Raw genomic sequence first — 16277 nt, 5'->3', positions numbered from 1 at the left:
TGGTTGTTGTGTGTTAATACCTATGACAGCTGGTACAGGTGAGATACTGTGTGTAAAGATCATGGGTGCGGCCACAGACAGGGCAGGGCAGGGCAGGGTCACATGGCTTGCAAAGAAACGGGTGATTGGCCCATTGGCCTGATGACTTCACACCACAGCAACGGCAGATCCTGCAGTTCTGGAGGAAAGAGAGGTTTTAAAAAGGGCAGTTTAGGATTTTTGGGGTGAGACCTAAACTTATTTCACAGGAGTGTGTTTCTCACCTTACACCTCCAGCCACTGCTCGGCATGTGATCCAGTGCAGGTGTCAGACAGTGAGAGTGGTAGGCTTTATCACAGCGCTCACACACCAGCAGCAGCACGGCGTCATCATCTTCCCCACGCAACCTGACACAGAGCCACAGGTCAATCACGATCTGCTGTGTGTGTGTGTGTGTGTGTGTGTGTGTGTGTGTGTGTGTGTGTGTGTGTGTGTGTGTGTTACCTGCAACTCTGACACACTCGACACTTGGGACACTGCCAGCCGACCCGCAACAGAGGGGAGGGGCTTAGAGGAGGATCCAGGCAGCTACCATGATAATAGCTACCACAGCAACAGCACATCAACAGACTGATGACATCATCGTCACCTGAGCACAACACACACTGTGGAGAGACTGGAGAGAGAGAGAGAGAGAGACAGAAAGACAGACAGACAGACAGACAGAGAAGCTTACTTGTGGTTCCCAGTGTTTAAGAGTAGAATGGGAAGCAGGGACTTCAGTTACTTCAGGGTGTACCTTTGCGTGTGTGTGTCTTGTACACAGTGTGTGTACCTGTGTGTGTCTTGTACACAGTATGTGTGTGTGTACCTGTGTGTGTGCCTTGTACACAGTGTGTGTGTGTGTGTGTACCTGCATGTGTGTGTCTTGTACACAGTGTGTGTACCTGTGTGTGTGTGTCTTGTACACAGTGTGTGTCTCTGGCCCCAGTCTTGATGAGCTCCTGCAGCAGCAGCACAGGGGAAGTGATAACTCCGCCCACAGTCTGGCTATGTGTGTGTGTACCTGTGTGTGTGCCTTGTACACAGTGTGTGTGTGTGTGTACCTGCATGTGTGTGTCTTGTACACAGTGTGTGTACCTGTGTGTGTGTGTCTTGTACACAGTGTGTGTCTCTGGCCCCAGTCTTGATGAGCTCCTGCAGCAGCAGCACAGGGGAAGTGATAACTCCGCCCACAGTCTGGCTCCTGGCAACGCAGCGATGCCCCGAGGCGATGGCAGAAGACACACACCTGCACAGGTGAGAGGGGAGGGGGCGCTCTGTTAGTGAGGCTGTGTGGTATTGATTGATCACATATTAGAGAAACTGACCTGTGTGCTTCCTGAATCAATGGCTTTGTCAACGTAGAGCAGTGATTGGCCCTCGCCTCGACACACCCCTTCTGACCAGGCTGCACACTGCAGGTGAGCACAGCACTGACCTGCGCGCACACACACACACACACAGTCAGATAAAAGGTGATGGTGACACACACATGCACAAGTAAATGAGAAGTGGGCGGTGACTTCCTGTACCTGTAGGGTCAAACAGTGATTGGACATTGATGTCATGTGGGAGACCGATGAGACCAAGCTGCTCCAGGAACTCGGAGGAAGATCCTGAAACATGGACACATCAGACCGCCTCCAATTAAAACTACGAATGAATGAATGAATGAATGAATGAATGAATGAATGCTCACCACCCTGCTCTGGACTGCTGGACCTACAAACACACACACACACACACCAGCTGTTTAATAAACATGTGAATGTTTGACCTTTGTTGTGAAAGGGTATAGACAGGAAGTGAGGTGACTCACGAGGGCAGGGCCTGGCCGCCGCGGTAGCAGTGGTCGTGGCAGTCACTGTCGCGGTCGGAGGCGGCGCGGCGGTTCAGGATGTGGAGGGGGATGTAGCCAGGCGTCGGGCCAAACACCACCAGGCGACCCTGGCCCAGTGGAGGGTCGTCACCACAGTAACAGAAGGCACACTGCTTCAGACTGAGGGGGAGACACAACAAACAGTTATGGTGTTTTATCCAGCTTCTCTCTCTCTTCCACACACACACACTCACTCTCCCTCTCCCTCTCACTGTTTTTGGGCGTGGCCCAGGCTCGGTGTGGGTGAGCCCCCGGGGTCATCAGACAGAGTCTGGAACAGCGGGGACACAGGGTCCTCATCCTCCAGTTGGGGACATGGGGAGACAGGAAGACTGCAGCAGGGACTAAGAGCAGGACTTTGGTCCATGGGACTGGCCCCACCCCCTTCTGTCTCCATGGAAACCCTGCTGGGACTGTAGGCCACCTCAGGGGGGGTGGGGCTGTAGCTCTGAGTGGGAATGTTCTCCTCCTCCTCCACAGGGTCAGAAGCTGGACACGGGTCTGAGGCAGGGTTTTGAACTGGACTGTGGTCCAGGGGGGAGGTGGGCAGTTGAGGTTTGTCACCTGGACCAGGACTGGTTCTGTTGTCCACCTCAGTACTGTGAACTGGTTCTGGACCGGACTCTGGGACTGTGAGGTCAGGGAGAGGTGGCTCAAGGTCAGCTTCAAGCTTAGACTGTGAACTGAGACAGTCCTGGCTGGGTGCTGGTTCTGGATCTGGATCTGGATCTGGATCTGGATCTGGATCTGGATCAGGATCAGGTTCTGGGTTTGTGGTAGACTTTTTTCTGGATGTGGATCGTCGGCGTCCTGTGGTCTTCTCATTCAGATCTGTGGATCAAAAACATCAAACCACCATGAGTGGTCATGAGGTCATCAGAGGACACACCCACTGAAGCCTCCGACTCAGACGGACCTTACATCTTACAACAACCATGATGTCACTTCCGGTTTATCAAACACTTCCTGCTAGGGCTGTAAAGTCCCGGTCGACTGGTCGATTTATGACTCGATACGTTCTGGTTTGACTCACATTCTCAACTTTTTGCCGTGTTAATTTCATACAGTCTGTGGTTAATAGTACCTGGTACCAGGTACTATTTTTAACTTGTTCAGACGAGGTTCCAAGCGTGCTTAAAAGCAGGTACTATGCAATGATTGGTCAGACTGCCGGCCGCTGAGTCCCGCCACAGGAAGAGACCTCCCACACAGAAATCAAGCCGAACAGCGCCGAACTGTAGATCACTTAAAACTACTTAACAATCCTAACAATGTGTGGTTAATCTCCAACAACTACAGAAGTGTGGTGTAAAGTTACTAGTCACTTGTGTGTGTGGGTGGGTGTCGCATATAAAACCAAGTCACCGCATAAAACAAGTCACCGCAGTTTCACTCAGCCGTGCAATGATGACTCGGCCCAAATTGTTTGTAGTGGAGATGCAACCTAATCGTGCCGTGCCGAGGCGAGTAGAGGCGAGTCGAGTAGAGCCATATATCAGAATTAGCATATTTCAATGTTTTAGTCTAATAATCATTGATTTGTTGTCATTGACTGCAGGCGCACTCGCCCGCAACAATGGCAATGATCTATTTGTGTCTCAGCCGCGAAGCTGAGCTCCAATATTCAGTCTCGCTCTGTGCGAGCTAAATATTCCTCAACAGTTGATATCGCGCTGATATCAACGTAGTATAGTATAGTATATTTTCGGAAATCATGCGTTTTCATCACGTAGATGCGCGTGATGCAAAACACTTTCAGAGCCGTCAGCCCCTCCCCCCACTAGTCTTTGAGTCAAAATTTCAGGGCTTCAGTCGACTAAGAATTTGGCTCACTGTGACACATACATATCAAAGGCATGTTTACCTTTGATCATTCTTGACATGCAGCATAATAATAATACCCACAGAAAGCTCAGAAACTCGACTAAAAGCTCAGAAAACCATTCTTATGTTCACCAAACACAGACTCGCCAATTGATCGAACCAACACGAGCCGAAAATACCATAACATTGTAAACATTTAAAAGCGGCACCGGAGAATCAGCATAATTTGGTAAAAAAAAAAAAAAGGTCTGGTCGACAGCGGAGACTTCACAAATTACAACGGTACCATTTATATCACTCTATGACCAAAACTCACAGATCCAGCCGCAAAATAAGAGCAAAACAGGTCACTTTAAGAAATACAACCTGAAATGTTGTCTTACCTTTGCAAAACAAGCTATTTTCACCACAACAAAACCACTTCTAACGGAGAACTAGATTTCCCAGCATGCTTTGGGGACTGTTCCTGGTGTAATTGGAGAAGGGCGAATATCCGTCAAACTACGTCATACGCATTTGCGTCCTTCTGACGTGCAAAGGGAGGGGGCTACGTACATTCGGAGACCGCAGCCTGATTCTATTGGTTTAGAGGATTAAAACAAGCTGTCAATCACCCAGATTGGCCAATGCTAGTCAGAGCTATGGCCCTGAACAGGCTGAGGCTTAGAGTTGTCTCTGACGCTCCAGAGAAATACCTTTGTGTGTGCTCCCCCAAATATATTGATTTTTTTATTATTTTTAATTTTTTTAATTCAAAACAAGTTTTTATTAGACCAATAGTGACATGTAAATAAAATTAAATGGGTTTAATATTTTTTTACCCATAGTAATCTTAAATCACACACCTGTCTTGTGTGGAAGTTTCTTCTCCATGGTGTCCATGCTCTCTTCATCTTCTACCTGGGCTCGTCCCCGACTCCGCCCCCTGCTTACACACACACACACAGAAAGGAAGTTAGCTTAGCATTAGCTCCAGCAGAGTAGCCAGCTTAGCATTAGCTTTAGGAAACTGTCAAACTTACTTCTTCTTTGATTTGGGAGCTGGAGGGGGAGGAGAAGGAGGCGGGGCAGAGTGACCACCACTCCCATCTTTACGCGGTCGCCCTCGAGACCGCCTCTCGCTGGTGAGGCTTGTTGCGGCGGCTTTCGCCAGCTGAGCACTTCGTCCAGCCCGAGTGACGGGAGGGGGCGGTCCTCTGTCCCGAGGCTCCTGAGACTGAGCCTCAGACGGCATTCTGGGTAAAAACATGAGAGGAGGCGGGGTCAGGTTTAGCCTCAGGGTTACCAATGGTTACAAAGGTCAAAGGTCGTTTATAAAAGTTTTTTTTTATCTCACCGTATTAATCATTAGATGATCAATAATCTCTGATCATCGTTACCACGTTCTGACCAAGATAAACACTGGTTCACATACCCAGGACTAGTTCTAGACTAAACACTGGTTAACATAACAGGACTAGTTCAAGACTCAACACTGGTCAACATAACCAGGACTAGTTCAAGACTAAACCCTGGTAAACATTACCAGGACTAGTTCAAGTCTCAACCCTGGTAAACATAACCAGGACTAGTTCAAGGCTCAACACTGGTCAACATAACCAGCACTAGTTCAAGACTCAACACTGTTCAAAATAACCAGCACTAGTTCAAGACTCAACACTGGTCAACATAACCAGGACTAGTTAAAGGTTGCATAAACAGAAACGGGGCTGTGTCGATCAATCAATTATTAAATGAATCACCAACCATTTGATAACTAATTAAACAGTTTGAGTGAACTAGTCTCTGATTTTTCTTAAAGGTCAACATTTTCATCAATTCTTCGAGTTAACAATTCTGTTATCATTACTGGACAGAACTGTACTAACCAATACTGACCTAGACTAACCAATTCTGACAGGTACCAAACTATACTCACCAATACTGACCTGTACTTACTAATACTGACTAATACCAAACTATACTCACCAATACTGACCTGTACTTACTAATGCTGACTAATACCGACCTATACTAACACATACTGACCTGTATTAACTAGTACTGACCTATACTAACACATATTGACCTGTACTCACTAGTATTTACCTGTACTAACACATACTGACCCGTACTCACTAGTACTGACCTATACTTACTGGTACTGACCTATACTAACACATACTGACCTGTACTCACTAGTATTGATATATATCAAAACATAGTAAACATAAGGTTAGCATTGTGAAGTGTGTTGATCAGTGATCGATGAGCGCTCACTGTTTCAGTCACGTGCTTCATTAACTATCAGAATAACAGATGAGTAATCATGAACAGATGGATCGATGACGATTATCAGATGATCCAAACACTGTAACTAAATCTAACAGTGGTTAACTTAGATAACTCATGACGTTAACTAACTCACCAACCAGCCGAACCTTTAAACTGCTAACACCTGCAGCTGATGTGAATGAAGCTGTTAGCAGTTAGCTTACCCGGACCGCCCAGTCTCTGTTAGCATTAGCATTAGCACGTAAGCTAGTAGCAGCGAAAACTAGCGCATCCCAGCAGCGCGTGCGTTTCTTCTCCGCCGCGGTGCCGCTAACCGAGCGGCGTCAGGTTAGCGGCGGCAGCGGAGGACACGAGGACACCGTGAAAAGCTGCTCAGGTGTGGACAGGAGACACAAACATGTCCTTACTGATTTGATGCGATTCTCTTTTTCCTCTCCAGCTTTAAGTTAAAGCGACGCGTTCACATGCGGCGGCGCGGTCCTTCACAGCTCCGACATGTTGAGAGTGCGCGACCGAACATTCCCGAACATCGTACAAGCAAAAAAACACGATTTTCATCCGAAAAGTGGAGAAAAATTAAAGTTGAAGCGGTCGCTCCGTCATGGAGGCCATGTTTGGGAGCGACCGAAGCACCGCCTGTCAGCGCCAGCAGGAGAAGTAGGGCCCGCTCAGCGTATCACAGCGCGGAACAGCGGGACCGCTCACCGGGCCCGGGTCATCGGTTACACCGTGATGAGCGTTCACGGGACGTCGCTGTGTCCGTGTCTGCGTCACATTCTGCTCATTTGTTAGTGTTGTGTAAAAAAGTGTGTCTGACCCCGCGGAGGGATTCATGGAGACTGCTCTGGTGAAGCGGTCTGTGTCATCAGACCTGAAGACCCGGACTGGATCTACGAGGACCCGGACTGCTGCTTAACAGGGTACAAAACAGCAGCTACACGAAATAACAGTGTTTATTTTCATAATAAAGACAAAAACACATTAAATCAGAACTTTTATTAACTGACCATGAGAACCTGAAAGAGACAAACAGGAACAACATCCTCCATCAGCATGACAACCTGAAGAACCTCATGAAGGTTCAGGAACATTTTAACACACGTGCCATTGTTAGAACACCAGCAAACCACTTAAAAGAACATCTAACATCCTAAACCTGCAGAACCTTAGTTCTGATGACCCGTGGACTCTCTGATCCACTACAAACCTCCAGAACTCATGAACAAAGCAGGTCATTCAGTCTCAGAAAACCTCCTGAAGTTCATAAAATAACAACAACCACAGTTCAGGTGAAGTCCACTCCTCCATCTGTTACATGGAAGGAGCTGATTCTGTGAGCCTTTGTCCCAGTGGAGGAGGAGCAGTGGACAGTGAAGATCTGCCGCGTCCTCTGCTCTCTGCTGCCTCCTGCTGTGCTGGCCTGTCGGGAGCACAGCAGCCGGTGGGTCACCAGACGTTGCCAAGAGCGACAGAGGTACGGACGGTCAGAGTCTGAGGAGGAGGAGGAGGAAGACGGTCCACTGTGGATCCTCCTGATGGCATGGCAGGTGGCAAAGACAGTGATTCTGTAATCCCTGAGGAGGAGGAGCCACAGGTCAGTACATACACACGGTTACAGCGACAACGTTCAAAAGATCTGTGGTTGGTTCTGTTCCGTCATCTAAACAAACTCCCGTTAAACTTCTCAAAGTCCTGACACCATAGCCTTCAGTGTCAACCAGACGTGTCTCAGTAACCACTTATTTATCCACAAACCTACAGTAAGAACATACCAGACCTACAGGACCAGAAGTCATCATTGAACCTCCAGAGCCTGCTCACTGAGAACACCCACATAATGGAACCCTGCTGAACCCTAACGGATCACTAGTTCTCTCCCCAAGTGATGACTTTAATCTCTTCAGTTCCTGCTAAAACCTCGAGAACATACGAGTACTGAGAACTTCTCCTACAGAAACACTAGAAGCACCTCATGAACCACTGGAACCTACTAATGCATGAAGATCACCTGAGCAGTCGTCCCAGGAGCTCCGAACACTTGCTGAGCTTCTCTTCCTGCTTGGAAAAGCTGGCCCCTCCCTCACAGCGATCCAACCAATAGAAGGCAGAGATACTGTCAATAAGGAGGAGAGCGAGGCCTGGTCGTGATGAGAAGGAGTTCTCCAGGAAGTGGAGGGTGAGGAGGAGCTGGGAGGAGGAGGAGCAGTGGACGACCAGGAGACGAGACAGACACGAACGCAGCACCTCCTCATCTGAACCAGCAGAGGGCGAGAGAGCTGGACACACACACACACACAGAAAGTCACTGACACAGAACTGCCCCCTACAGGCTGTAGATTTAATTACACCCTGATTATTTGTTTGACTAATAAGTGGAGTTTGTCCTGACGGGGGCACCACACCATTACATATCCATTACATGTCATTTAGCAGACACTTTTATCCAAAGCGACTTACAATGGAATTGAGTACAATCAGCCAGGGGTGGAGTTGAACTTGCGACCATGGTGTCTTTCACACACAGTGTACCGACCGGTCTTAACCACTGAGCCACTCTACCACCAGTGTATGTGTGCGTGCGTACGTGCGCGCGTAGGTACCTGTGGTCAGTCTGCTGTCTATGATGCTGACCAGTCGAAACATGTCCAGACTATAATCTGTGTCCACAAACATGACGTCCACCTCCAGTCCACCGGCGCTCTTTGGCAGAACACAACGACAGAGGAGGTGATAGAGTAGCTCTGTCTTACCTGACACACACAGACACACACACACACACACACATTACAGAGAGCACCACACACACTCTCTCTCTCACACACACACACACAGACAAACAGACAGACAGACACACACACACACACACACACACACACACACCTGTCCTCTCAGGGCCGCATACTTCCACGACTTCACCTGAAAACACAAACAGAAGCTGATCATGTGACCCTGACATGTCAGCCATGGTTAACTTGGTTCCCATGACGACAACATTGTTATTCTCTGTCACACAAACAGTGACATGTCAGCCATGGTTAACTTGGTTCCCATGACGACAACATTGTTATTCTCTGTCACACAAACACATGAACTATTAGCCGACAGGAAGTGGGTGTGGTAAGTCACCGTGGTCTGGTCCACCGTTGCCAGGAAACAGACGAGGTTCAATGTCTGTGAGACAACGACGAGCTTTTGTCCGAGCTAACACCTGTTAACACATAGCATTATGTCTGCTTCACTATCAGCATTAGTTTTAGCATTATCGTCAGTAACATTGTTAGCATTACTCTCAGCAGTAGTGTTAGCTTCATTCTTAGCATTAGCTGATTCACTTCACGAGGACTTTTACTTTGAAATGCTGCCGTTTTTCAGGCTTTTACATTGGACGACATTGAAACTCGCCAGAACCATAACTACATGAATAAATAAATAAATAAAAAGAGGTCAAACATCAACAATAATGTTAACATTATTTATCAAATGTAACATTGACATGTTCACTCATTCACCTGAGCGCCGCTTTCACTCATTCTTCTCCCTCGCTTCTCTTTCTCTCCGTGTTGATCTCACTTCACTTCCCGCTCCTGTCATTTTACCGTAAATGACGGAGGTGACGTTACCGTAATGTCACGAACGGCAGCGTTGTCATGTTATTTGTAACTGACACAGTTCACTTCCGCCTCCTGGTGGGCACAACCATATCTATGAGCACAACACCCGCTACCTCGGTTTTACTTTGAAAGTTCTCCAGGTGTGTGTGTGTTTCGTCTTATTGTGACAGTACAGAGCAGAAGTCACGTGTCAGAGTGGACAGTAAGTGGGGGGAACTTGTGCCTGTGACGACAGTAAACAGGAGCTACATTCACAACTTCGTCCGAAAAACGAGTGCTTTTAGCCTCAGCGGTGGCTAACTGCTAACGTACAGCCCTGGACCCGCTGCTCCGAAGTGCCGCTGAGCAAATACACTAACGAGCCGTGAGTAGAGTTTAACCTGCGAGCGAAGTGTCGCGAGAAAACGACGCAAGTGAGAGTTAAAGCTAAACACGTACAACATTACACTGAGCGCTGCTAATGCTCGAGATGCTAGCGGGTTCCTTTATTGGACAGGTCTATGCCCGTCCGTCACTGTTATTCGCTCCTCGTTGAGTTTAACTCAGTTTTTAGAGAACAAACAGAATCTCTGTCAAATAAACAGTAAAGTGTCCTTTCTCCTCTTTAATTCGGCTATGACCCAGACTCATGTAAACATATGTAAACACGTGAATAACCCGGAGTTTATGTTTCGTTCCGCTGCTTCTCTGCTGCTGCAGCCGCTCAGTCAAACTGATGTTATTCTGTGATCTGAGCCTGAGTAATAATCAATAAAGTGTGTGGATATGAGCCGAACTTATGAAAACACTGTCCGTAATGACAACCATGCATTAGTTTCATAACCGTTTACGAGCAGCTTGTTCTGTGAGAAGATCATTTTAAAATGGCAGCATTTTAAATAAAGGTTTGCTTTTGTTCCTCCGCATTTTGCTGCGTTACCATCTTTTAATACTTAAACCGGATACCACTTATCCTTTACCTTAAACGTCTCACTTAAGTATTTAATGAGTCTTTTTAAAGTTAAGAAATATTTATTATCGGTTAAGGAAGTTTAGTCAAAGCACCTTAGGCACCTGTGACCTTTGACCCAGAGCTCACATGATAGATGAGGGAATGATTGACTCAGCATGTCATGTGATCACATGACACCTTCTCCTGATTGGTCAGAGCTGTCTCAGGTTTGGACACACACACACACAGTCACATGAGCTGTGGGCCAATCGGAAGCTTTTGCTGACTGAACTCACCTGAGGAAAAGAACCTTGACGCTTCCTCTCTTATCTCCTTCTGCCTAGGAGACAATGAAGCGTCCTTCACTGAAGTAAAGGAGACACTGTCGTCCCATTATCCTTTGCAGCAGCAGCAGCAACAAAACATTTTAATTTTATAGTAAATACTATGACATCATCATAAAAAATAAAACGTTCTAATCAATGAGGGAAATTATTAATTATCCTAAAATAAACAGAGGCAACAATGAAACAAATGTGTCTGTCTGTCTCTCTCTCAGCAGCGTAATGTAAGGCGATGCTCTCTCGGCCACCATGGCCAGTGTCACGCTGAGGTACTTCTGTTACGGCTGCCTCGCCACCTCGCTCACATGGTCCGTCCTACTCTTCCTTTATTTCTCTCTGGGCGCGGAACCCGGTGATGGCCGGATGCCACTGCAGCACCGTGGCGGCCTGTCCGTCTCTAGGGGCGTGGCCGCTGATGGGAGGGCGGGACGTCGGCCCGCGATGCCGGCCAATCGGGGCGTGGATCTGTCACCAGAGATGGGTGAGAGGTAGTGGTGTGTTCAGGGGCTGCTGGGAATTCAGAGGTGTGACTCACCGTTTTTTTTGCAGGAATGATCTTTAACGAGGATGATCAGGAGGTCAGAGACACTGGGTATCACCGCCACGCCTTTAACGTCCTCATCTCCACAAGACTGGGCTTCCACCGCCAGCTGCCGGACACCAGAGACGCCCAGTAAGACTCTGACTGACCACTGACCAACCGTTGACCGGCCGCTGACCGACCACTGACCGACCACTGACTGACCACTGACCGACCACTGACCGACCGTTGACTGACCACTGACCGACCACTGAAAGACCACTGACAGATCACTGACCGGCCACTGACAGATCACTGATGTGTGTGTACAGGTGTGGAGATAAGGTCTACCCTCAGGCTCTACCCTCTGCCAGTGTGGTCGTCTGTTTCTTTAACGAGGCGTTGTCTGCCCTGCTCAGAACCGTCCACAGCGTCCTGGACCGGACGCCGGTGTATCTGCTGCACGAGATCGTCCTGGTGGATGACCACAGCGAACTTGGTAACACCCACTTCCTGGCCAGGAATTTCACAATCGAAGTTGTTTTACTTTGACAGAGATGTTTGTCTTTGATGGACAGACGAGCTGAAGGATGAGCTGGACCGTTATGTCCACGACGAGCTGCAGGGAAAAGTCAAACTTGTGAGGAACCAGAAGAGAGAAGGACTCATCAGAGGACGCATGATAGGAGCCTCACATGCCACAGGTGTGTCCTCCACCCTTCACCTGTGTGTCCTTGTCTCCTGTGTCCTCACTCACCTGTCTCTGTCTCTGTCTGTGTCTCTGTGTCCAGGTGAGGTCCTGGTCTTCCTGGACAGTCACTGTGAGGTGAACCAGGTGTGGCTGCAGCCTCTTCTCACGTCCATCCAGAAGAATGAGAGGACGGTGGTTTGTCCCGTCATTGACATCATCTCTGCAGACACGCTCACTTACTCCCCCTCCCCCGTCGTCAGGGGCGGCTTCAACTGGGGGCTGCACTTCAAGTGGGACCCCGTCCCCCCCTCTGAACTCAATGGGCCTGAGGGAGCAGCCGGCCCAATCAGGTAAGCAGCTGATCAATCAGCGGATCAGCTGACCAGTGAGATAAGCAGTGGATCAGTGAGGTCACCCTCTGGCTCCGCTCCCTCAGGTCACCCACCATGGCGGGCGGTCTCTTTGCCATGAACAGGAAGTACTTTATTGAGCTTGGCCAATACGATGCCGGCATGAACATCTGGGGCGGAGAAAACCTGGAGATCTCCTTCAGGGTGAGTCAGCTGTTAGCCTAGCTTAGTATTAAGTGTGACATCATCAGGTGTTGATGTGTGTGTGTGTGTTTGTGTGTGTGGTCAGATCTGGATGTGTGGCGGTCAGCTGCTCATCATTCCGTGTTCCAGAGTCGGTCACATCTTCAGGAAGCGTCGTCCATACGGTTCCCCTGGTGGTCAGGACACCATGGCCCATAATTCTCTGCGGCTGGCTCACGTGTGGATGGACGAGTACAAGGTAAACACACACACACACACACACACACACACACACACACAGACGGCAGCTTCCTGTGACATCACTTCCTGTGTCTGTCCCCTCAGGAGCAGTATCTGTCTCTGCGTCCTGAGCTGCGTGAGCGTAGCTATGGTGATGTCAGCGATCGTGTGGCGTTGAGGAAACGACTGCAGTGTCACTCATTTCGTTGGTACCTGGACACGGTTTACCCTGAGATGCAGACGGTCGCCAACGGCAACAAGCAGCCACCGCCACTGTTCGTCAACAAGGGTGTGAGGCGACCTAAAGTCCTGCAGCGAGGACGGGTTGGTGACTCCGCCCCCTCCTCCCCTCATTAGTGTTCTCAAAAGTTCTTCACACGTTGCTCTCATGTTCTGCCTCTCATGTTCTTCACACGTTGCTCTCATGTTCTTCACATGTTCTTCCTCTCATGTTCTTCACCTGTTCTTCCTCATGTTCTTCCTCTCATGGTCTTCCTCTCATGTTCTTCCTCATGTTTTGCTCATGTTCTTCCTCTCATGTTCTTCCTCTCATGTTCTTCCTCTCATGCTCTTCCTCTCATGCTCTTCCTCTCATGTTCTTCCTCTCATGTTCTTCACCTGTTCTTCCTCTCATATTCTTCACATGGTCTTCCTCATGTTCTTCATATGTTCTTCCTCATGTTCTTCCTCTCATTTTCTTCTCATGTTCTTCCTCTCATGTTCTGCCTCTCATGTTCTTCATATGTTCTTCCTCTCATTTTCTTCTCATGTTCTTCCTCCCATGTTCTTCACGTGTTCTGCATCATGTTCTTCCTCTCATGTTCTTATGTTCTTCCTCTCATGTTCTTCACATGTTCTTCACATGTCGTGTCTTCTTTGTCTTTCAGCTGCGTAACCTGGCGACCGGTCGTTGTCTCGTGGCTCAGGGTCGAGTCAGTCAGAAGGGCGGGGCCGTCGTCCTGCGACCATGTGACCCAGGTGACCCTGAACAGGTGAGCTGATGTTCAGATCTTCAGACATCGTCAATAACAGGTGCTGCAGAGGTTGCTATGGTAACGTGGTGTTGCAGTACTTCAGTGTTCTGTTGCTGTTTTACTGCATTCTACTGGGTGTGACCTTTGACCCTGTGTAGGTGTGGCTCTACGACGAAGAAGGTCAGCTGATTCTCTCCAGTCTACTGTGTCTCGACGTTTCTGAGGTCAGAACCTTTGACCCGCCCAGATTGATGAAGTGTCATGGGTCAGGAGGATCACAGCAGTGGAGCCTGGGGGTGAGACACACACACACGCACAAACACACACACGCTAAGTTAATCCTGATCAACTCCCCCTCTGCTGTAGAAGTCTAACCGACTCTACCAGGTCTCGGTCGGTCAGTGTCTCGCCGTCTCTCAGCCAATCGGGCCAAAGGGTTATGTCTCCATGGCGATATGTGATACGTCACAGGTGCAGCAGTGGCAGCTGGAGGGCTGAGCTGGAGGAAGCCCCGCCCCTCGTGTGATGGACAGATGGAGGGACGTCCTCATTATTTTTAAAGACAATCAGAAGTTTACTTTTCCTGCTCAGGATCTTTTTATTTAGATTTTATCATTTGTTTTTTTGACTGAACACAAGACTGAAGGAGAGACTGTCCACAAGTCCACGTGTCCTGTCAGGACGTGGACGATGTGTGTGCAGGATTGCAAACACATCAGCAGTATTTATTTAAAAAATTCTAATTCAGTGTTTTAATTAAATCCTGGAAACTGTGAGTCAATGAAACAAACACTAACAGATCAATAACCAGCTGATCATGATCATGATCATATCTATGGATCAAACCACGTTTACATTTTAAACTTTAAGTAATTTCATCAATAATAAAGTGATCGAGTGTCTAATGAAGGTCTGTGATCATGTGACTCATCATCAGGTTCATTGTGTGATTCCACTCATGCACAGCAGGGGGCACTGAGCACACACACGGCTCCTCCCACCTATATAGCCCCTCCCCTGTAACAGAGTCAGGTTAGATGAAAGTAATCAGATTAGAGATTGAGCGATACACACACACGTGTATACACATATATACTCAAGTGTATACACACATATATACAAAAACATACACACACACACATATATACAAAAACATACACACATATACATATATACACATGCACACACACAAATGTACGTACATACTGTATATACACACACCAGAACACATGACACACTCACATAAAAACATTAAGAGCCCAACAAAATATCTGAACTGTTCCTTTAAGGTACAGAACTATATAATGTGTGTGTGTGAGCAGAGTATTGATTACAACTGAAAGCTAATTATTAAAAGGCTGAACTGCTGGAAGTAATCAATAACACAGACAGACACACACAGAGAGTTTAGAGACCAGTTGAATTTATTGATCTGACACATTTTCAGAATCATATTTTCATGATGTGAACCAATCAATCAATGACATCATTGTATTGATCAAAGCTGAAAAAACACATTTACATGTAAATCATTCAAATATTTGTGTGTGTCAGTGCTGATTGATTTTCACAGCAGGTCACTCACACACACACAGAGTTAATATGTCATCATGCAGTCTGAGCAGCTGTCGTCTGATTGGTCGGTTAAAGTCAATATGACTCAAATCTGCATTTAGAGAATCAGAGGAACATATTGATCTGTGTGTGTGTGTGTGTGAGAGAGAGAGAAAGTTCAACTTTCAGTCAAAAACTTTCACTATTTGAATGAAAAGGTATTTTGCCTAATGAAGTTGTAACATACACACGCACACCCGCGCGCGCACGCACGCACGCACACACACACACACACACACACACACACACACACACACACACACACACACACACACACACACACACACACACACACACACACACACACACACACACACACACACACACACACACACACTCCCTCCATTCCCAGTATTGATCGCTGTATTGATTAGCTGCAGGAGGCTGATCGTCTCGGTCCAGAAACGCACTCCACTTACCGCTGATTACCACACACATACGCACACATATACACACACACACACTTGTCCTTGTGTCTTTGTGAGGACAGTCTCTGACATCCTGTGTCCTCTTGATTTTGTCCTGAACCTTAAAATCACATTTCATGTGAAAACTGTGTTTAAAAACTACATTAAAGGGATAATTCAGGTTTTAAAGTGTTGTTGTATGAGGTGGTGACACACAGTCAGAGCTGACTGTGCTGTGCTCACATGATCGCATCTTTATCTGCGTCACATGATCGCGTCTTTATCTGCGTCACATGATCGCGTCTTTATCTACGTCACATGATCACCAAAGCTCACAGAGAAAATCAGGGATTTTTATTTGTTGATTCACTGCTGCCTCCATCACTTAGTTAAAATGTCTTATTTTGTCACTT

General features: G+C 47.7%; 3 protein-coding genes across 12 annotated transcripts in view; 1 reads left to right on the top strand and 2 right to left on the bottom strand.

Annotated features, from left to right (window-relative positions):
• Positions 1-1026, bottom strand: part of kmt2ca (lysine (K)-specific methyltransferase 2Ca) — a 33142-nt gene extending 32116 nt beyond the window's left edge. For all 3 annotated transcript variants that reach the window (XM_058645970.1, XM_058645979.1, XM_058645987.1), the window contains exons 1-4: positions 928-1026; positions 485-656; positions 264-387; positions 21-178 (exon numbers count right to left, since the gene is read on the bottom strand). In XM_058645970.1, coding sequence (XP_058501953.1) covers positions 21-178; positions 264-387; positions 485-603 — 401 coding nt within the window. In that variant the 5' untranslated portion in view covers positions 604-656; positions 928-1026. The remainder of the gene's footprint in view (positions 1-20; positions 179-263; positions 388-484; positions 657-927) is intronic.
• Positions 1027-6980: 5954 nt separating this feature from the next.
• xrcc2 (X-ray repair complementing defective repair in Chinese hamster cells 2) lies at positions 6981-9644 on the bottom strand. Of its 2 annotated transcripts, XM_058646160.1 has the most exons (6): positions 9509-9644; positions 9126-9207; positions 8880-8915; positions 8600-8749; positions 8008-8275; positions 6981-7573 (listed from the first exon to the last, which is right to left on the bottom strand). In XM_058646160.1, exons 1-6 carry the CDS (start codon positions 9527-9529, stop codon positions 7285-7287), a joined length of 846 nt encoding a protein of 281 aa, XP_058502143.1. In that variant the 5' UTR covers positions 9530-9644; the 3' UTR covers positions 6981-7284. The 2 variants fall into 2 exon arrangements, with proteins under 2 accessions (XP_058502143.1, XP_058502151.1); XM_058646168.1 differs by lacking the exons at positions 9126-9207; positions 9509-9644 and having other exon boundaries at positions 8600-8699; positions 8880-9071.
• Positions 9626-14752, top strand: galnt11 (UDP-N-acetyl-alpha-D-galactosamine:polypeptide N-acetylgalactosaminyltransferase 11 (GalNAc-T11)). Of its 7 annotated transcripts, none has more exons than XM_058646116.1 (13): positions 9826-9974; positions 10886-10979; positions 11101-11366; positions 11435-11558; positions 11738-11904; positions 11984-12109; positions 12197-12446; positions 12533-12650; positions 12736-12888; positions 12975-13193; positions 13757-13861; positions 14002-14139; positions 14210-14752. In XM_058646116.1, the coding sequence occupies exons 3-13, from the start codon at positions 11135-11137 to the stop codon at positions 14339-14341; spliced, it is 1764 nt and encodes a 587-aa protein (XP_058502099.1). In that variant the 5' UTR covers positions 9826-9974; positions 10886-10979; positions 11101-11134; the 3' UTR covers positions 14342-14752. The 7 variants fall into 7 exon arrangements, with proteins under 7 accessions (XP_058502081.1, XP_058502113.1, XP_058502121.1 ...); XM_058646124.1 differs by lacking the exon at positions 9826-9974 and adding an exon at positions 10010-10768; XM_058646098.1 differs by lacking the exons at positions 9826-9974; positions 10886-10979 and adding an exon at positions 9626-9750.
• Positions 14753-16277: the final 1525 nt, after the last annotated feature.

This window comes from Solea solea, chromosome 1, assembly GCF_958295425.1.
Source record: "Solea solea chromosome 1, fSolSol10.1, whole genome shotgun sequence".
NCBI classification, from domain to species: domain Eukaryota; kingdom Metazoa; phylum Chordata; class Actinopteri; order Pleuronectiformes; family Soleidae; genus Solea; species Solea solea.
Note: the sequence above shows the minus strand (reverse complement) of the source record. Positions and strands in the feature narration are given on the sequence as shown.